General features: G+C 35.7%; 1 protein-coding gene across 1 annotated transcript in view; it reads left to right on the top strand.

The window, feature by feature from the left end:
* Positions 1–23,403, top strand: part of LOC307050998 (ankyrin repeat domain-containing protein 26-like) — a 60,374-nt gene that overhangs the window by 21,358 nt on the left and 15,613 nt on the right. The window contains 7 exon segments of the mRNA XM_079701312.1: positions 1,033–1,134; positions 1,736–1,949; positions 3,806–3,989; positions 7,589–8,545; positions 9,941–10,093; positions 12,942–13,012; positions 13,353–13,446. Coding sequence (XP_079557438.1) covers positions 1,033–1,134; positions 1,736–1,949; positions 3,806–3,989; positions 7,589–8,545; positions 9,941–10,093; positions 12,942–13,012; positions 13,353–13,446 — 1,775 coding nt within the window.

The raw sequence follows: 23,403 nt of genomic DNA on the forward strand, positions 1-23,403 counted from the left end.
CTATAAATTTTCATGCAAGTAAGCAGCATTCCACAAATTGTAATATATTATGTTTTCATTTTTATTCAGTTCAAAATACTTTGTAATTCCTCTTTTCATTACCTCTTTAATCCAAGGATTATTTAGATGTGTGTTATTTAGTTTTCAAATATTGGAGTATTTTCCGAAATATTTTTGTTCTTGATTTCCAGTTTGATTGCTTTGTGGTCAGAGAACATACTTTGTATGACTTAAATCCTTTTGACTTACTCCTTTATTTTATAACCCAGAATATAGTCTTCTTTTGGTAAGTGTTCCATGGCTACTTGAAAAGAATGGTGGTGTTCAAGTCTACAGTATCCTTGATGATTTTCTGCCTTCTCTTTCTATCACTTATTCATTGAGGGGTATTGAAATCTCAGACTGTAATTGTGGATTTGTCTATTTTTCTTTGCAGTTCTCTCAAGTTTTGCTTCATATATTTTGAAGTTACTAGGCGCATAAACGTTTAGGGTTGTTATGCTTCTTATTAATTGACACTCCTCATTATGAAATGACCTTGTTTATTGCTGATAATGTTTTTTGCTCTGAAGTCTACTTTGTTTGGTATTAATATAGCCAGTCTAGCTTAGCTTTGTTTTGTCACATTTTAGTGCGGTATATCTTATTTCTAACCTTATTACAAATTTATGTCTGTATGTTTAAAGTGCATTTCTTATAGTTGGCATACAGTTGGGTCTTGCTTTTTGATCCAGTCTGACAATCTGCTTTTTCTTAAAAATTTATTTATTTATTTATTTATTTATTTTTGGCTGCGTTGGGTCTTCATTGCTGCGCACAGGCTTTCTCTAGTTACGGCGAGTGGAGGCTACTCTTCATTGTGGTGCACAGGTTTCTCATTGCGGTGGCTTCTCTTGCTGTGGAGCACAGGCTGTAGGCCCATGGGTTTCAGTAATTGTGGCATGTGGGCTCAGTCGTTGTGGCACATGGGTTTAGTTGCTCCATGACGTGTGGAAGGACCAGGGCTCAAACCTGTGTCTCCTGCATTGGCAGGTGGATTCCTGACCACTGCGCCACCAGTGAAGTCCCTGACAATCTGCTTTTTAATTGAGGTTTTCAGACCATTTTCACGTAATGTGATTATTGATACAGTAGGTATGAATCTGTCATTATGCTGTTTGATTTCTGTTTATCCCATCTGTTCTTTGTTCCCCTTTTCTTTTTCTGCCATCTTTTAGATTAATCAAGTAATTTTTATGATGTAGTTTTATTTCTTTTTTGTTTTTTTTGGTTTATTAACTGTAACTCTTTTGTTTCACTATTTTAGTGGTTGCTTTAGGGTTTACAGTATTTTACTTAGGGTTATCACAGTCCACCTTCAAGTAATATTGTACCACATCATATATAGGATAAGAATATTTCAAAATAGTTTACTTCCACTTCTTCTCTCCTTGCCAGATCCTCCTGGATCTGTGGGATTGTAGTTTTCATTAAGTTTAGAAAGTTGTTGGCCATTCTTTTCTTCAAATATATTTTTTTCTGTTTCTTTCCTCCACCTCTTTGGGGCATTGTATATTTAGCCACTTGAATTCCTGGTCAGGGAATTAAGGTCCCGCATGCTGTGCGGCATGGCCAAAAAAAAAAAAAAAAGGTATTTGTTCAATGTATGGATGAGTGAAGGTGAAAATGCACAGTGCTTTATACATAAAAATTACTCATATATTTCATTTCTATCTTTGTTTTCTTCCTAATGCAGATTCTGTTAGCTTATTGAAAATTCGGGATGCAGTTCTTTCATATGAAAGATTAATAGATCTTAAAAAAGATCACTGTGAACTACTTACAGGACAAAATAAAAAAATGGAAAGTAAGGTCACTGGGCTACAAAAGGAGCTATCAGAAACAAAAGAAATGAAATCACAGTTAGAGCATCAAAAAGTGGAGTGGGAACAAGAGCTCTGCAGCTTGAGGTATTGAACATCTTGGTTTTCAAGAAATATTTGAACTGTTTTTATTTACTGTAATACTACAGATGTGTATTTACTTTAATATTACGGGAAGTTTTATAATTGCTAACTTACCTGCTGGGATTTTACAGGGGAGAAAACTTCATTAGTATTGTGGAGTGTGAGATTCTTGGAAATAATACAGCAAGTTCTTAACAGTGGATACTTCTACTAATAATTTAATGTATATATTTCCAAATCATCATTTTCATGGCCATACAGAAGTCCTCCATACGAAGCCTCATTTTTTTGTAATCTCTTTTTTTTAATTTTATTTTTTTATACAGCAGGTTCTTATTAGTTATCCATTTTATACATATTAGTGTATACATGTCAATCCCAAGCTCCAAGTTCATCCCACCCCCCTGCTTTCCCCCCTTGGTGTCTATACGTTTGTTCTCTACATCTGTGTCTCTATTTCTGCCTTGCAAACCAGTTCACCTGTTCCATTTTTCTAGATTCCACATACATGCATTAATATATGATATTTGTTTTTCTCTTTCTGACTTACTTCACTCTGTATGACAGTCCCTAGATCCAACCACGTCTCAACAAATGACCCAATTTCGTTACTTTTTATGGCTGAGTAATATTCCATTGTATATATGTGCCACATCTTCTTTATCCATTCGTCTGTTGATGGGCATTTACATTGCTTCCATGACCTGGCTATTGTAAATAGTGCTGCAATGAACATTGGGGTGCTTTGTCTTTTTGAGTTATGGTCATTATTTTTTTAGCAAATTGAATGTCAGTTATTTTTCATTTTTCTGCATTATATTTAATGCTACAAGGAATGTCTCTTCTATAAATTCATTTCTACATTTCTGATTATTTATTTTGAATAAATTCTTTAATATTGTGTTATTTGGTTAAAGTATGAGAACTTTTTAAAAAGGTCTTTGATCCATGTTTCTAAATTGTTCTCCAGAAAGTTTATATTTCTTTACACTCCCACCCACAGAAGTATGAAATGGCCATTTTTCTCAAGACAAAATTTTTAAAAACATTTATGTAGTTTTATTCTTAACATATGCATGGATGAAATAAAAGGTAAAAATGGAAGGTGATTACTGATTAGTTTATTCAATATCTCTTTCATACAGAGATAAAATTAGTTCACACGTTTGTGCTGAAAGCACAAAATACTCTCTATTTAATTAATTAATATGGATCCTGCCTTACGGGATTTAAAATTATTTATTAAATAGATAATAATCAACAAGTTGAAAATGTTGCAAAAGAAGAAACATAAAAAGTGTGGGGCAACAGATATTAGACTCCCTAGCCTAGTCTTGGATTACAGTGTCTGAAGATATATGTTCTGTAAAAGGCATCTGCAGATTTTATCTGGCACTGTAAGTCATTTAGGGGTACCTGTAGTATTTTATGAAGTTGAAATTTTATTTCTAGTGAACTTATAAACTTGTTTCTAAACAACAGCTTCTCTTTTTAACTAGTAACTAAATTATCTGTCCTAAAGGAGGAGTAATTATGACAGTGTGGAAAACAGGGTAATTTTCGGCCTAACTTCACTGAATAATTTCAAAATTTCTTTCCTACACTATTCACCAGAGTTACTCTTGACTAAAACTTACTTAAGTGGCAGAATGTTTTTTCATTGCTACCTTTCAAGTATATATATCTTTATGAAGAGATTGAAGTGAGGAATTAAAAATATGAGACCTAGAAAGGAAAAAAAAAACTGGAGAACAGAAATTTCATTAGCATACTAAATCAGCGGGTGAAGAGCCAGATCATAAAATGAACTTTTTATTTTCCAACAAAACACATTTTAAGGTAAGCATATTTAACTGCAGATTCACCCTAAAACAAGAAAAAAAGAAGAGAAGAAATGCTGACAGGTTATATGAAAAAATTAGGGAGCAGTTAAGAAGAAAAGAAGAGCAATACAGTAAAGAAGTTGAAATGAAACAACAACTTGAACTCACTCTCAGAGCACTAGACATGGAACTGAGGACTGTGAGAAATAATCTGAATCAGGTAAGTTAATCTTTGGTGAAAATTTCAAATTTCCAACAGTATTTCATCAGTATTATTTGTAATATCTCTTTGATTTAATATATATTATTTAGGTTTAAAACAAATAAAAAGTGTTATCTCATCCTAAATATGAACTATGACATTTATAGCTTAAATTATTAATTTCTTGCCATTTTTAGCTTCTAATACATGCTCTGTGTATGTTTTCTGAATGGAAGAATGGAAGGTAAATTGAGCTTAATGATTAACATAATGATTGGCATTTTTGGTCCATTCGAAAGTAATATTCTTAATTCCAATCCATGTGTTAATTTTGGCTTTTCTATGTTAAAATACAGGGTAAATTGCCTTGAGACTGCGATGGAACTAGTTAAATGCTTTGTAAAAAGATTTTCTTTCACAATACTGTATCTCCCTGTATTTTTGCTCTGTGATAAGTTTAGCAGTCATTTAAATTAAAATCTTAAGTTATTCATGTGGGATAAATATCCTTGTGTTTATTTTAAAAGGCTACTTCCTTTTAACAGTTTTGTTTTTTTTTTAAATTCTGCTCTTAAACTTTTGACTTTTTTTTTTAATGGTATGAGACCAAAAACCTCATGAAATGTGTCTCCAGGTTGTAGAAGAGCGAAATGACGCTCAGAGGCAGCTTTCTCGAGAGCAGAATGCCAGAATTTTACAAGATGGAATCCTGACCAGTCACCTTGCCAAACAAAAGGAGATAGAAATGACTAATAAGGAAATGAATTCTGAGATATTTTCTTTAATCATTTTCAAATATTTGTGTGTACGTATCAGTATATGTATATAGTTTAAAAACCAATACTATACATCACAGACAGTGTAGAGGATACTTAAAACCTATTTAAGTATATTTGGGGGGAGGTGACGTTTCTCGTCCATTGGATATTTAATATTTTTAGTTCAAACATAATTGAATTATATTTGATTAAATTTAATTCAAGTAGTATTTTTAATTCAAATCCATTTGTCTGCAACAGTCAAGCAGTGACATACAATAGCCTCATCCAAGGAGCGGCTTTTAATATTTTCCATAGGAACTGATGAACTTTTCATAATCTGAAATCTATTGCTACCATCTAGAAAGGTCTGCACCCTGATGGCGGTTTAGGCAGGGAAGACCATGTGTGCTCCACCATCGAAAACACTACCCGACCAAATCCCAGCACTGAATACGTTCTTACCCTCTGCTTTGGAGTGAACATGTTAATCACTATGCACCTCATCATTTTCAGTGTCTAAATCAGAGTCTGTTCTTGGCTTCACTGTCATTTCTTTAACCAGTACCCCATCAATGACATTTTCACATCACTTACAATTTTTCAGTATCGTAAAAGCTGCAACATTAGTTGTAAAAACTTTTTTTTTTTTTTTTTTTTTTGCGGTACATGGGCCTCTCACTGTTGTAGCCTCTCCCATTGCGGAGCACAGGCTCCGGACGCACAGGCTCAGCAGCCATGGCTCACGGGCCCAGCCGCTCCACGGCATGTGCAATCTTCCCGGACCAGGGCATGAACCCGTGTCCCCTGCATGGGCAGGTGGACTCTAAACCACTGCGCCACCAGGAAAGCCCATAAAAACAGTTTTGAGCACTTAAAAAAATATATTTCCTTAGAATAAACTTACAAAATTACCAAAAAAAAAAAAAAAAAAGAGAGAAAACCCCAAAACAAACAAACAAAACAACATTATGGTTTTTGGCAGTGATTTCACTTCCTTGATAGATTAATAGAGAGGTTAGTTTATCCCTTCCACTGATGGTAAGGGGGAAAGGTATAGCCAGTTTAGAGAACGTCTTTTGGATGTCATTCTTCTACTTGTGAGAAAATTAACACTTTGCTCCATGTAGTGTCCTATTTCAGTACAAGGAACTTTTGAAAATAGTGATAGATATGCCATAATATTTATTTAGTGATAATTTATTGATAAGTATTTTATTTTTAGTGAAACAGTTCATTGTATTTCCCCCTACCTTACTATTTTAAGCATTATGAAGAGAGAATAAAAGTTATTGCAGCAGCGAATAATCTCACGATTTTCTAAGATCTCTATAAATTTTACCTTATTTACCACTAGTGTATGCACCATAGTGAAATATAAGGCTCATTTCATATTTATATGTTTGTACTAGAGAACTAGCTGTGGTTTGGTGTAAGAGGACTCATAGTAAAGTCAGAAGACCTGGAGAAAAGCCTGCAGCTTGCTTGTATTTTTGACTTCCTCATTTCCAGGACTGTCATAGCTAAATGAGTTAATTGATGTTTGTAGAAGTGCTTAGTACAGTTATCAGTAGATGTGATTCTTGTAAGTGACTATAAAAATATTAGAAATGTAGAATATTTATGGAATAGTCTCATGACTATATAAATAGTAGAAACATAGAATATTTATGGAATATTCTCAGGAAAAAAAATTTTTAGGAAATTTAATCTGTTGAAATATATACAGAGCTAAAGCCTCCCTGGTGGCGCAGTGGTTGAGAGTCCGCCTGCCGATGCAGGGGATACGGGTTCGTGCCCCGGTCTGGGAGGATCCCATATGCCGCGGAGCGGCTGGGCCCGTGAGCCATGGCTGCTGAGCCTGCGCATCCGGAGCCTGTGCTCCGCAACGGGAGAGGCCACAACAGTGAGAGGCCCGCGTACCACAAAAAAAAAAAAAAAAAAAAAAAAAAAAAAAAATATATACAGAGCTAAGGCTTTTACTATGGGGTAGCTGTATAGGTTAGATAGCAGATGTAATTTTTTTTAAGCTAGCAGGTGGTATTTTATTTTATTTTTTATTGAAATATAGTTGATTTACAATACTGTGTTAGTCTCAGGTATACAGCACAGTGATTCAGTTATATATATATATATATATATATAGATTCTTTTTCCAAATATTGAGTGTAGTTCCCTGTGCTACACAGTAGGTCATTGTGGGTTATCTGTTTTTTATATAGTAGTGTGTATATATTAATCCCAACCTCCTAATGAATCCCTCCCCCTCTTTCCCCTTCAGTAACCATAAGTTTGTTTTCTACGTCTGTGAGTCTCTTTCTGTTTTGTAAATAAGTTTATTTGTATCATTTTTTTAGATTCCATGTATAAGCGATATCATATTGATATTTGTCTTTCTGTCTGGCTTACTTCGCTTAGTATCATAGTCTCTAGGTCCATCCGTGTTGCTGCAAATGGCATTATTTCATTCTTTTTTATGGCTGAGTAGTATTCCACTGTATAAATATATCACATCAGATGCAATTTTTAAGTGTAGTCAGATTTATTAATCTTTTATTTTAAGCCTTCTGGGTTTGTTATAATTTAGAGAAAGGCCTTTCCAATTCTGAGCTTCTTAAGAATTCTCCTGTGGTTTGTTTTTTACTTTCATGGATTCATTGTCTTCAATTAAATTTTTGAACTTTTGAAGATTTCTGCTTGTAAGAAGTCTGAGGTTTGTATCCAACCTTGTTTTTTCCACTTGGATATCCACTTATTGCAGCCTTTTCATTGTATAAACATATAGGTTAGTCTTTCAGAGGAAATCATGAAATGTCAATTTATTGAGTACTAGCTAAAAATCTCCTTTATTTCACTTAGGTGTCCGATAGTCCTGAAAAAGAAAAAGATCTGTTACATAAAAACCACATGTTGCAGGATGAAGTTGCCATGCTAAGACTGGAAATAGACACAATAAAATGTCAGAACCAGGAAAAGGAAAAGAAATATGTTGAGGATGTTGAAATTGTAAAAGAAAAGAATGATGATCTTCAAAAGACAATAAAACTGAATGAGGAAACATTAACAAAGACAATATTCCAATATACTGGACAGCTTAATGTTCTGACAGCTGAGAATACAATGCTAGACTCTATGCTGGAGAATGAAAAACAAAGCAAAGAAAGACTGGAAACAGAAGTGGAATCCTACCGTTCTAGACTGGCTGCTGCGATACATGATCACCATCAAAGTCAGACATCAAAAAGAGACCTGGGACTTGCCTTCCAGAGAGCACGAGATGAGTGGTTACGCTTGCAGGACAAAATGAATTTTGATGTGTCTAACCTGAAAGATAACAATGAGATGCTTTCCCGGCAACTTTCTCAAGCTGAAAGTAAATTCAGTAGCCTAAAAACCAAGTTCCATCACACGAGGGATGCTCTCAGAGAAAAGACTTTGGTGCTAGAACTTGTACAGAGAGACCTAAGCCAAGCACAGTGTCAAAAGAAAGAACTTGAACACATGTATCAAAGCGAACAAGGCAAAGTGAATAAATACATTGGAAAGCAGGAATCCTTAGAAGAGAGATTATCTCAACTCCAGAGTGAAAACATATTGCTCAGACAGCAACTGGATGATGCGCAAAACAAAGCCGACAGTAGAGAGAAGACAGTAATTAACATCCAAGACCAGTTTCAGGAGATTGTGAAAAAACTTCAAGCTGAAAGTGAAAAACAAGGTCTGATGCTGGAGGAAAGGAACAAGGAGTTAATCAATGAATGTAATCATTTAAAAGAGAGAATGTATCAGTATGAAAATGAGAAAACAGAAAGAGAAGTAAGTATCCAAGAAGAGAAATAATTCTCAGACTTCCTGAAAGAAAATTCAAAGTGATTTTGATTATGGCTAAATGTTGAATCTAGTTGAATATAAATAATATATAGACTATAAATCTATAGACTGTAAATCAGCCTAAAAGCATACCTTGTATCCAGCAAATAAAGAATTAGACCTGAGAGGTACTTTACTTTGAGTAGAGACATTGTGTCACCTATGAAATTTTAAGAGATTAAGTTATAAATTGTTAATGGGTATAGACAGGTATTAGTAATTTACTCTTCTACTGCTAAGATAATAATTTTAATCTTTATGTCACCACATTTTAGTATCGTGATGAAGCAGATAAATGAAACGCTCAGATCTAAAATGAATTATTTTGAAATTAAGGTTCAATTGTGTGTATTACCTTGACAGTCAATTCCAGATTTCCCTAATGAACTGATGTGTTGATGCCATATCTCATAGTACTTTTCCTTCAGTAGCTTGTCATAACTTTTTAGTTGATATAATTTTATTTTTCTTCATGTCAATTTGAATTAATTTGGGAAATAGTTCAGCCTCAAACCATGTATTCTTATGACCTCTCAACTCTTTAAAGGCATCTACTTTTCATTAAATCATAATTTGGGATTAAAGTAGTGAGCTTTAGCAAAACTATACTTGCTTTAATCTTCCCACTTCTATTTATAATTTACTTGGAACATTTTTACAAATAATTTGCTCATAATTCTCATTTCAAGGCTCAGCTACTATCATTTGGATATAAATCTGTCCAATACAAAGAGAATTGTAGCTCTCTGTGACTTATTAATTTGGCATTGGACTCCCATTTTTAGACTAGTGAGGGGTGGCAGATTCATGAGTAGCAGGAATAAGGTGTGGGACAGGGTCATAGGGGCTGCTATCAGGAGGCAGAGGGAGGCCCTGAAGGTCTCATTTTAATTCTAGGAATTAAAATGGGAATGACCTCATTTTAATTCTGAGATAGGAATCTATTGAGCACTGGATTGAATATGTGAGGATCTCTGAAGTTAATGGAAGCCTCCAGTAGAGAAGAGGGAAGATGTTCCCACCACTCGTCCCACCTACACACCCATTTCTTTCTGAGACTTGAGGAGGTCCTCAAGATCAGCAAATTGATCGGGAAGGGTGGGGAGTGGATAGTGGGACTGAATCCATTGTCTAAGTAACTTAATAGCGGTAAGGCCGGAGGGTAACACCTTCTGTGTCTTAAACCAAATTCAGTGAGCAGGAAGGTGCACATACAAGAAGAAGGAGACAAATTGATGTCTCTGGTGATAGTTTTCAAAGTACATAGGTTGGAATTATCTATTATTAACATAACTTAATAATAAGGTAATTTATAAAATCAGTGACAGAGTATCTTATTAGGCACTTGTGAGACAACTTCAACAAGAACTGGCTGATACCCTAAAAAAGCAATCTATGTCAGAGGCTTCACTGGAGGCCACGTCACGTTATCGTACTAATTTAGAAGATGAGGCACAGGATTTAAAGAAAAAATTACGTCAAGTCACAAGTCAGGTATGTATGAAATTTAACGTGTCAATACTTAATGTATAGGATAAAGTGTTTTAGGACACTGATTTTCATGGACGGCTTTCTTTTGTATTTTCGTTAAAAGTAAATTTATTACAATTTTGTTATCTTTATAATGCACTTGTTTCTTAAACTCTGACTTTCATCCTGCCGTTTGCATTATATATTTTTTCTTACAATATTTACCCTTAGGAAACTTGAGAATTGTGCGTGATTCCTCACAGAAGTTGAGAGACTTTTTTTTTCTATTAAACAGTATTTTTTAGTGATATCCCTACTACCATGATGAAGCAAGCCAGATAAAATCAGAGGATAATGTTTAATGGAATGTTCCATAAAATTGTCATTTTTCATCTTCACTTTCGGGAATGGATATAGTATCTGTGTATATTTATTTCATGGATTTCCGAATAACTTGTGCAGAAAGGTCATTATACAAACCAGTTGAAGTTAGGCAATGCCTTCATTTTCTTTTTATTTTAGATATATTGTAAAAGCGTAGAGATACTCAGATCGTGTATAGTATGTATACCCCAAATAGAAAATTAAGAAAATTATCTAGATCCTGCCATTGTATTTTTAAGAAAACTATTGAGATAATTCACATATCATATAATTCACCCATTTAAAATGTGTAGTTCAATCTCTCCTTGTATATTCAGAGAGTCGTGCACTTGGCATCAATTATAGAGCATCTCCATCACCCCCAAAGGAAAACCCTGCATCCCTTAGCCGTCACCCATGGCCCCCATCTCCCTCAGCCCCAGCAACCACCAGTCTAATCTCTGTCTCTGTAGATGTGCCTATTCTGGGTATTTCATATAAATGGAATCACACAGTATGTGGTCCTTTGTGATTAGCTTTTCTCATTTGACGTAGCATTTTCGAGATTCATCCATGTTATAGCGCATATCAGTACTTCCATTTCTGTATGTTGTCGAACAGCACATTATGTGGCTAAGCCGTTCATCCATTCATCAGTTGATGGGCCTTTGGGTTATTTCCACCTTTGGGCTGTTAATAATGCTGCTGTGAACAGTCATTTACAAGTTACTGTGTGGACATAATTTTTATCTCCCTGCTGTTGGGTTTTATCCTCTGAGTTAATTGGCTGATTTCACCTTTTCTTGGCCTTTACTCATGCTGTCCTTTCTGTCTTTACAGTTTCTTTTCCTCCTGCCTAATCCTCCATTTATTCAGACCTGGCCCCCAGTCTTCTCCATGAAGCTCTCTCTCTGACTGTCCTAGCTCTCATTGACCCTGTCATCTAGTCTGTGAAGAAGAGTTTAGCCCTTAATTTTACACTGTTTTAATTTTTTTCATGAGAGAGAATCTCGTCTAAGTATAAATTTGTCTAACAGGGAATATTTATTGATATGCACGGCACCTGTCTTGCATAACTTGAAAATATTTTAGCTTAACAGTTGCTGGGATACAATTAAGTACTTTATACCATACCAATAACTTTTTCTTGGAGATATTGCTATAATCTTTTATTAAAATGTATTTTAAGCAATTAAATATACAATTAAAAGCTCTTAATCTAATAGAGGAGAATTGTTCAATTAAATGCTCTTTTTTTTTCCCCTCACTCTGGAAAAAAAAATCTAAATTTGCCTTCCTTCATTATGCAGCCAGAACTGGGGATTTTCACATTGATAGCATTTCACCAACTGTAAAGCTCTGTGGATAGCTTCTCCGATATCCATACCACATAACCTTAATTTTCTCATCCAAGTACTTTCTAGACATAAACAGTTGCTGGGAGTGAATTGATTCAGAACTTTGATTTAACAGTAGGGTGATATTTCCAAGCCAGTGACTTAACCCTTCCTCTGATGGTCATGTAAGTTATGTACCACTCAATCCAGGAGGTGCTATTTGCTTATTAGTCCATGATCACTGCCCACTGAGTAGTACAGAGAGGAAGTAAGTTATAAATTATTGTAAGTGGAAAAAAGGACTAGTGGAATCAGTGAAAGTTTTTGAAGTACTGGGCACATACATTCTGGTCCTCATGCTCCCTCTTTACTGCCAATTTCAATGGTATGGAGAATGATTTCAGTGTGACTTGTACAGGAGACCACTTCTGTTGGCATGCCATCTGCCTAAAATATCAAATTGTTTAGAACATAAAATACAGCAATAGTAATAATTCTGATTGTAAACACTTAGCATTTACTATGTGCCACGTACTTTTCTAAATAAGTTATGTATACCCCCCCCCCCAATTTAATCTTCCCGACATCCCAGTGAGGCCAGTGCTATTATTATCTTCATTTTACGGCTGGAGAAACTGAGACACAGAAAATTTAAGTAATTTGCTCAAGGACATACAGCAAATAACTCGTGGAATTGGGACTCAGACCCATGCATTCTGGCTCCTGTGTAGATACTACCTCTCACACTAGTCCCTGAAGCATCTGGTTGTCACCAACAGTAGTTTGTAGTATGAACGTTCATAATCACTGGAAGAGCTGTGGTCATTCACATATGTGGATATTTAAAATTATAGTTGGTATAGAGCGTGGAGTAAAAAATATAAATGTCTTTCCCCATTTGGCCAATTTATAAATTTGTGTATTTATTTGATAAAATATAATTTAAAACATGAATGATGTTGTGGTTTAGTACTAGAGGTCAGTAACTTGTAGAGGGCCAGATAGTAAATATTTTAGGCTTTGTGGTTCACAAGGTGTCTGTTGTAGCAACTCAACTCTGCTGTTGCAGCAGGAAAGTAGCCATAAACAATATGCAGATGAAAGACATAAAAACAGATGATGGCGGATTTGCTAGATTATCAGTAATTTAAAAAAATTTTTTCTCCTTTTAGTTGCAAGAAGCACAGGATCGACGTACAGAGGCCATGAGATGTGCTGAGAAGACGCAGGATCACATCCAAAAGTACAATTTAAAGCAGCACAGAAAATAACTTAGTATAAGTATAGAGCAGATAAGCAGTATAGTATGAGAATTATATCAGTTATGACAATAAATACATCATTGTGAAGCTGGGTAAACATTTCAGCTTTGAGCTATTTTGAAATGCATAATTTTTCTCCACTATTTCTAAATTTTTCACATTATCCACAGAACACAACTAGAAAACGGCACAATTGCCAAATCATCTACTTTTCAAAATTCTTAGAACGTATGTAATTGAACCTGCAGGTGTTTGTTCAGAAACTGTGTGGTATTTTAAAATCTATGTGTGAGAATAATAATTTTAAAATATGCATTTTAGGCTTGAAATTGAAAATGCCAAGTTAAAAGCTACAGTCAAAAAGCAAGCGGACAAAATTGAAGAGCTTCAGAAAAACCTGTTAAGTACAAGTTCAGTAAGTCAATCTGTTAATTTCTGTCATGCTGAAAAGGAATTTTAATTTTTTTACTAGTAATATATAAGAATATTTTGGACAATATGAAAAGTCTCATTGATAAAAGAGTTTATTTTTATATTGATACTACTTGCTACTGGTAGCATAATTCCTCTTTGTAGAGGAAGTTGACTGAAATAATAAAATTGATTTTTATAGTAAGACTTTAATTAAAAAGATGGTGACAGTCCAAAAGCAATATTTTATATATACCACATTTTGTTTATTCATTCATCTGTCAATGAACACTGTGATTTTTCCACCTTCTGGCTATTGTTAATAATGCTGCTATGAACAGTGGTACACAAATATCTGTTTGAGTCCAGAAATTTGAGTAATGATTTGATCTAGAATTCTGAACTTCCCTTGTAATCTAAACCCTCCACTGCTATTTTGAGAATGAATTACTTTTAATGTTGTAGTTCATTTTCTTTATCAAGAAGGAATACTAGGTCACTATGCAAGCATTTTTCTGAAAGGAATGTATTTTTTCCTTTCTTGGATTATATTTTACTTTATTTTTTAAAGATTTTTTTGATGTGGACCATTCTTCAAGTCTTTATTGAATTTGATACAATACTGCTTCTGTTTTATGTTTTGGTTTTTTGGCCAGGAGGCATGTGGGATCCTAGCTCCCTGACCAGGGATCAAACTTCCTGCATTGGAAGGCAAAGTCTTAACCACTGGACCTCCAGGGAAGTCCCCCTTTTTTCTTTAAAAAAAGAAAAGAGATGCCAGTGAAAAAGTAGAAATGGCTGCTCAATCAGGGCCTTACATAGTAACAGGTGCTCCTAGCATAGCAAGTTCAGGAACAATTTTTCTCCCAGACACTTGAGTTAATCAGCCTTTCAAAGGTGTAACAGCCAGTCTCAGAAAAGACTGATGTGTAATCCAGGATTCCAATTTATCAATGTATAGTGAAAGCTATGTAACTATTTACCAAGCAGAAAGGGATTCTCCTGCCATTTATACTCTCCTTTTTAGGGGAAGCTACCTATGATTTAAAAATCAGAAGATTCTATTGTGAACCCTAAGTTGGAGGGATGAGGTAGATGCACCTACCAACTCGTTTCTTTCCATCACAATAGTTAGATTCATGCAGTGTCATTATACAGATATACCTGTCAGGGGGACTAGAACATTCTATTGACTGGCCCTTCTTGTGTTCAAAGAAACATTGAAAATTATTTTTTCTAGACTTGATATGCATTAGTCACATTGTATTAGCATACTTTTCATACAAGTGACAATACAATATGTTGACAAAAGGAGTGTCATGTGAATGAGAGTGCCAGATGTCCCCTTACATTGTCAAACAAATCTATTCGGGTATCAGAAATTGAAAATTTTGTAAGGATACCCCACACTGATTAAGCGTATTAAAAAAAATAATGAGGGATTTTCTGTAGATTCCTATAGAAATGAGTTAGGATTATGACATAGAATTATTGACCACTTTAAGGTCTACACAAATCAAAAATTTAATGAGAGAGCTTTCCACCAACTCAGTCAGTAGCCCTGGCTTCTCCTAAAGTTCTCACCTCAGGAATCCCCAGGCCAGAGCCAACCTGAGTTAAGATATATGGTCAGCACAGTGTTGAGATGAAGAATCTGGTCTGGGAAGAAGAGAGAGCTCTAGCTGACTCAAGACTCCAAACACTATAGTTGAGTATTCACCTGAAAGGAGTGTCAGAAGACTTCCATAAGGTCAGGTCTCTATGGAATAGGAAATTATTCAAAAGAAAACAAGGGCAGGGACTTCCCTGGTGCAGTGGTTAGGAATCCGCCTGCCAGTGCATTGGACATGGGTTTGATTCCTGGTCCGGGAAGATCCCACATGCCGGGGAGCCACTAAGCCCGTGCACCACAACTACTGAGCCTGCACTCTAGAGCCTGCAAGCCACAACTACTGAGCCCATGTGCTGCAACTACTGCAGCCCACGTTCCTAGAGCCTGTGCTCTGCAACAAGAGAAGCCACTGCAGTGAGAAGACCATGCACCACAGTGAAGAGAAGCCCCCACTTACCTCAACTAGAAAAAGCCCACACGCAGCAACGCAGATCCAATGCAGCCAAAAAAGAAAAGAAAAAAGAAAACAAGGGCAAATAATTGATAATCTGATCCTTGTGAAAAACTTCCGCATTATAAAAAAAAATAAAGACAAAGTATGCTGGTCAACATCCTAAGGGTGAGGCTGCCCCCCAAGATTAGAAAATAACACTACACTCAAAGTAACACCAATAAGAATAAACATAAGGTGTCCAAGAATAGCTCTGTACAAGGATAATCCACACTGAGTAATGGCTCATGAGTGTGGCTGAGGATGTTGTCTATGAGGAGCAAGAAGGGGGAGAGAAAATTACAGGTGATCTCAGCAAAGGGGTCAAGGCTGGAAAGGCAGGTTAGGGAATCTGGTACGAAGCCTTGAGATGTAAGGAGCCCTGAGAGAATTTAGAAAGAGGATTAGAAAGGGTCAAGGACTGAACATCAAGGGTTACTGTCATTCAGACTGAGGTGGGCTCAGAGGAGCAGAGGCAGAGTGTGGTCATGTTCGCGATTGCTGCTGAGAAGTGAAGCAGGGTAAGGACTGAAGAAGAAACGGTTCTTGATGACCCTCAAAACTTTTAGTGGAGTTACAAGATTGAAAGTCAATTTAGTGTAAAAGAAGAGAATAAGTGATGAAAGATGAATTATGGATGAGACCATGCGTTAAAGAATGTAAGAGTCACAAAAGCCCAGGACCAGATGGCTTCTCAGGCAAATTCTATCAAGCATTTAGAGAAGAGCTAACACCTATCCTTCTCAAACTCTTCCAAAATATAGCAGAGGGAGGAACACTCCCAAACTCATTCTACGAGGCCACCATCACCTTGATACCAAAACCAGACAAGGATGTCACAAAGAAAGAAAACTACAGGCCAATATCACTGATGAACATAGATGCAAAAATCCTCAACAAAATACTAGCAAACAGAATCCAACAGCACATTAAAAGGATCATACACCATGATCAAGTGGGGTTTATTCCAGGAATGCAAGGATTCTTCAATATACGCAAATCAATCAACATGATACACCATATTAACAAATTGAAGGAGAAAAACCATATGATCATCTCAATAGATTCAGAGAAAGCTTTCGACAAAATTCAACACCCATTTATGATAAAAACCCTGCAGAAAGTAGGCATAGAGGGAACTTTCCTCAACATAATAAAGGCCATATATGACAAACCCACAGCCAGCATCAATCTCAATGGTGAAAAACTGAAACCATTTCCACTAAGATCAGGAACAAGACAAGGTTGCCCACTCTCACCACTCTTATTCAACATAGTTTTGGAAGTTTTAGCCACAGCAATCAGAGAAAAGAAGGAAATAAAAGGAATCCAAATCGGAAAAGAAGAAGTAAAGCTGTCACTGTTTGCAGATGACATGATACTATACATAGAGAATCCTAAAGATGCTACCAGAAAACTACTAGAGCTAATCAATGAATTTGGTAAAGTTGCAGGATACAAAATTAATGCACAGAAATCTCTTGCATTCCTATATACTAATGATGAAAAATCTGAAAGTGAAATCAAGGAAACATTCCCATTTACCATTGCAACAAAAAGAATAAAATATCTAGGAATAAACCTACCTAAGGAGGCAAAAGACCTGTATACAGAGAATTATAAGACACTGATGAAAGAAATTAAAGATGATACAAATAGATGGAGAGATATACCATGTTCTTGGATTGGAAGAATCAACATTGTGAAAATGACTCTACTACCCAAAGCAATCTACAGATTCAATGCAATCCCTATCAAACTACCACTGGCATTTTTCACAGAACTAGAACCAAAAATTTCATGATTTGTATGGAAAAACAAAAGACCCCGAATAGCCAAAGCAATCTTGAGAAAGAAAAATGGAGCTGGAGGAATCAGGCTCCCTGACTTCAGACTATACTACAAAGCTACAGTAATCAAGACAGTATGGTACTGGCACAAAAACAGAAAGATAGATCAATGGAACAGGATAGAAAGCCCAGAGATAAACCCACGGACATATGGTCACCTTATCTTTGATAAAGGAGGCAGGAATGTACAGTGGAGAAAGAACAGTCTCTTCAATAAGTGGTGCTGGGAAAACTGGATAGGGACATGTAAAAGTATGAGATTAGATCACTCCCTAACACCATACACAAAAATAAGCTCAAACTGGATGAAAGACCTAAATGTAAGGCCAGACACTATCAAACTCTTAGAGGAAAACATAGGCAGAACACTCTATGACATAAATCACAGCAAGATCCTTTTTGACCCACCTCCTAGAGAAATGGAAATAAAGACAAAAATAAACACATGGGACCTAATGAAACTTCAAAGCTTTTGCACAGCAAAGGAAACCATAAACAAGACCAAAAGACAATCCTCAGAATGGGAGAAAATATTTGCAAATGAAGCAACTGACAAAGGATTAATCTCCAAAATTTATAAGCAGCTCATGCAGCTCAATAAAAAAAAAAAAACAACCCAATCCAAAAATGGGCAGAAGACCTAAATAGACATTTCTCCACAGAAGATATACAGACTGCCAACAAACACATGAAAGGATGCTCAACATCTTTACTCATTAGAGAAATGCAAATCAAAACTACAATGAGATATCATCTCACACCAGTCAGAATGGCCATCATCAACAAATCTAGAAACAATAAATGCTGGAGAGGGTGTGGAAAAAAGGGAACACTCTTGCACTGCTGGTGGGAATGTGAATTGGTACAGCCACTATGGAGAACGGTATGGAGGTTCCTTAAAAAACTACAAATAGAACTACCATATGACCCAGCAATCCCACTACTGGGCATATACCCTGAGAAAACCATAATTCAAAAAGAGACATGCACCAAAATGTTCATAGCAGCCCTATTTACAATAGCCCCCAGATGGAAACAACCTAAGTGTCCATCATCGGATGAATGGGTAAAGAAGATGTGGCACATATATACAATGGAATATTACTCAGCCATAAAAAGAAATGAAATTGAGCTATTTGTAATGAAGTGGATGGACCTAGAGTCTGTCATACAGAGTGAAGTAAGTCAGAAAGAGAAAGACAAATACTGTATGCTGACACATATATATGGAATTTAAGAAAAGAAAATGTCATGAAGAACATAGGGGTAAGACAGGAATAAAGACACAGACCTACTAGAGAATGGACTTGAGGATATGGGGAGGGGGAAGGGTAAGCTGTGACAAAGTGAAAGAGCGGCATGGACATATATACACTACCAAATGTAAGGTAGATAGCTAGCGGGAAGCAGCCGCATAGCACAGGGAGATCAGCTCGGTGCTTTGTGACCGCCTGGAGGGGTGGGATTGGGAGGGTGGGAAGGAGATGCAAAAGGGAGGGGATATGGGAACATATGTATATGTATAACTGAGTAAATTTGTTATAAAGCAAAAAGAAAAATAAAAATTAAAAAAAGAAGAAATAAACGTTTTGATAAAAAAAAAAAAAAAAAAAAAAAGAATGTAAGAGACCAGGGCTTCCCTAGTAGTGCAGTGGTTAAGAATCCACCTGCCAATGCAGGTTCGAGCCTTGGTCCGGGAAGATCCCACATGCCGCCGAGCAACTAAGCTTGTGAACCACAACTACTGAGCCTGCGCTCTAGAGCCCGCAAGCCACAACTACTGAGCCCATGTGCCTAGAGCTCATGCTCTGCAACAAGAGAAGTCACTGCAATGAGAAGCCCACGCACCACAACGAAGAGTAGCCCCTGCTCACCACAACTAGAGAAAGCCCGCATGCAGCAACAAAGTCCCAACACAGCCAAAAATAAATAAATAAAATTAATTAATTAATTTTAAAAAAGAATGTAAGAGTCCAGTAGTGGGAGTGAGGGAGAAAAAGGATGAGAGAAAAAGCTACAAGCATCAAGAAGAAGTTACATTTTTTTTTTTATGCGGTACGCGGGCCTCTCACTGTTGTGGCCTCTCCCGTTGCCGAGCACAGGCTCCGGTCACGCAGGCTCAGTGGCCATGGCTCACGGGCCCAGCCACTCCAAGGCATGTGAGATCTTCCCATACCGGGGCACGAACCCGTGTCCCTTGCATCAGCAGGCGGACTCTCAACCACTGCGCCACCAGAGAAGCCCGAAGTTACATTTTTATTTAGTGTACAGAAGACTTAAACTTTATTTAAAGAGAAGAATGGTTAATAGAAATGGAGAAATTGAAACCTATGGAAGAATGCTTACAGAGAATGAAAGGCTTTATCTTGTGTGGGAATTTTTCAAAGATTATATTAGTAAGATGTGATTTAACAAAACCTGGAATATCTTAAACCATTGATGAAAATGTTTCTAGGGCATCTTTAGAAACTAAAACGTAAATATAACCACTCTTTAAAAAAATTTCATTAACGTGTAAAAACCTCTGGGTTATTTATTTACTTATTTATTTATTATTATTATTATTATTTGGTTGCTCCAAGTCTTGGTTGCAGCAGGCGGGCTCCCCAGTTGCAGCAGGTGTGCTCCTTAGTTGTGGCATGCAACCTCTTAGTTGCGGCCTGCATGTGGGATCTAGTTCTCTGACTAAGGATTGAACCCAGGCCCCCTGCATTGGGAGCACGGAGTCTTATCCACCATGCCACCAGGGAAGTCCCAAAACGTCTGTTTTTAACAAATAAATTTTGGCAATTTAAATTCTAGAAAAATGATGAAATGATGAAAATGAAAAATCAATATAAGCTGTTTCAAGAAAAGTCATTATTTTTGTAATCCGTCCTTATTGGCATCAGGTTTATAAACTGTGTTTCACTATAAACGTATATTACTCATGAACTCATGAGAAGTAATATTTTTAAGAAAGAAGAGTAAGTCTCTAGGTTTTAAAAAATAATTAATTTTTTTTGAGGATGAAAAGGAGCAATTAAAGAAATATATTGAGTTAAAACAGTCTCTGGAATATAGTTTGGATCCAGAAATGAAGAAAAATAGTGAATTAGAAAAAGAGATTACTAGGTAAGATTTTAATATTTCTGATAATTTCAACAATTAATTGATTTAACTATAATTTTGTTTTATTAAAACCTTAGATACAAATTCATTTTATATGTGTATATTCATACTTAAACAAATCATCCATCCTATTTAAAAGTTTACTTTAGAAACTCACAGCACAATCTGAAACTATTTTGAGTGCCCCAGTACTACAGTTCCTCTTTAATGATTTCTAAAACAATAACAATAGTGTGCCTTGCATATAGTAATGTCACTCTGCTCTTCATCATCTACCTTGAATTTTTATGTCTGCAAGATATCTTTGCTCTTTTTGGGTAATCCTGCCTTCTTTTAGTTGTGTTCTTCCCCTTCAGCGTTCAAGTATTTTAATATCTAAAAACCTATTTGTGTCACTGTTTAACAACATCAAAAACTATCTTGATTTTGCTTATATTTTCTTTCTGCTCTAAAAGTTTAGTTCTAAAATATACATACAAAAACATATGTATGACTTAAAGAATAATAAAATGAATGATCATGTTTTGACCACTCAGATTAAAAAAAATAATAATAAGAGTGTTTCCCAATGTCTGTGATGCCTCCACACGGCTTCCTTTCTGGTTATTTGCTGAGCACAGTTAGCCCTCAGCATCCGCAGATTCAACCAACCTCAGATTGAAGGTATTCAGGGTGAAAAAATTCCAGAAAGTTCCCAAAAGCAAAACTTGGATTGGCCTCAGGTGGCAACTATTTCCATAGAATTTATTTACATTGTATTTGTAACTATTTACATAGCACTTACCTTGTATTAGGTATTATAAGTGATCTAAAGATGATTTAAAGTATACAGGAGTATGTGCTTAGGAGGACTTGAGCATCTGTGGATTTTGGTATTGTACTTATGGTTCTTCCCTGATTCTCATAAGTATTTTTCTCTCATTTAATTTTCTCTACATTGCTTGGCATTTTGTTAACATTGTGCTGGGCAAGATTTCTAGATCTCTTAAAACAGCTTGAAGAGACTGGTACACATTCTCTCTCTGCTGATTTCCTTTTTTATGAAGCTCAGCCTGGTTTTTTCTCCGTCAACTCAGACTCCAAAGATTTTCCTTTCTTGTTTCTTTTTCTATTTTGAGTGAGTGTCGATTTTTTTGTGTGTGTTATTTCTTTGCTTCTTGTAGAGGCTGTGGTCAGTAGGTACCAAAATGTCTTTTTGTGTCTTTTCAAAACATTCATATATGATATGCTCTTCTTCTTCAGCTTGGATACTGATGTCTGGTTTATAACTAGTGTTTAATAATAAGTTAGTATTTCATATTAACATACTAAAAATGGATACTAATAACAGCTTCCTTATAAGAACCGTATAATATATATATACACATGCTATATTAACTCTTTACTTAGCATGTGTCATAAAATTTTTCTTCATATTATTTACCTAAGATTATAATTTAGTTATTATGCTTTCAAACCATATTAGATTAGAACAGATGAGACAGGATTATAATTTATAGAGTTTATTTTATATGATAGAACATATATCTGTTTAAATAGTTATTAATTATCTACTCTTAAAGAACTTGACTTATTCATTCTATGCATTTCTACAGACTTAAGAAACTCTTAAAAATGCCAAGAAGGAAGTTAAATGAATATGAAAATGGAGAGCTTAGTTTCCATGGAGAGTTAAAAACCAGTCAAAGTGAAATGGATATTCAGATTAATATGCTAAAACATAAGGTAATTTTTAATCAGTTTTGGGACCCAAAAGTCACTTAATTGGGGGAAATATAAATCACTCCATGCTTTGAGCAGTGAAACATAGATTTGTCTCTTAATTTTTTAGACTTGATACCAGTAAAAAAGACAGCTTTTTCCTATATAATTTTTCCATAAAAAGGGCACACTGTTGACTGTTTGTGTCTTGAACCATGGCTAGTGATCTGAAGCTGAGCAGCACACCATTACCCCAAAGCATCCATTATTTTTTGGTGACAGCTTTATTGAAATATAATGAACATACCATGCAGTCCACTCATTTAAACTGTACAATTCAGTGACTTTTAATATATTCAAAGAGTTATACAGTTATCACCACAATCAATTTTAGACCATTGTCATCACCCTAAAAAGAAACGCTGTACTTTTTAGCCATCACCCTGTGCCAGTTTTCCCTTCCTCCTATTCCCAGCCCTAGTACCACGACTGTACTCCCTGTTTCGATAGATTTGCCTATTTTGGATATTTCATGTCAGTGGAATCACAGAATATGGGGTCCTTTGTGACTGCCTTCTTTCATTCAGCATAATATTTTTAAGGTACATCTGTTTTGTAGCGTGGATCAATACTTTCTTTTTATTGCTGAATAATACTCATTTGTATGGACATACCACATTTTATTTATCCATTCATCAGTTGATGGACCTTTGGGTTGTTTCCACTTTTTTGGCTATTGTTAATAATGCTGCTATGAACGTTCATGTCCAAGTTCCGGTGTGAACATATTTTTTTCATTTCCTTTTGGAATATACTTATGAATGGAATTGCTGTATCATATGGTAACTCTGTTTAAACTTTTGAGGACCTGCCGTACTGTTTTCCAGAGTGGCTGCACCATTTTACATTTTTATCCAAAGTGTGTAAGCATTCCAATTTCTCCACATGCCCGCCAACACTTGTCATTACCTGTCTTTCTGATTATAGCCATCCTAGTAGGTGTGAAGTGGCATCTCTCGTGGTTTTGATTTGCATTTTGCTGTTGACTAATAACGTTGAGGCACTTTTCATGTGCTTATTGTCTATCTGTGTATCTTCTTTGAAGAACTGTCTATTCAACTTTTTGCCCATTTTTAAGTTGGATTGTCTTTTTATTATTGAATTGTAAGAGTTCTTTTTGTATCCTAGATACAAACC

This window comes from Hyperoodon ampullatus, assembly GCF_949752795.1.
Source record: "Hyperoodon ampullatus genome assembly, chromosome: 3".
NCBI classification, from domain to species: domain Eukaryota; kingdom Metazoa; phylum Chordata; class Mammalia; order Artiodactyla; family Ziphiidae; genus Hyperoodon; species Hyperoodon ampullatus.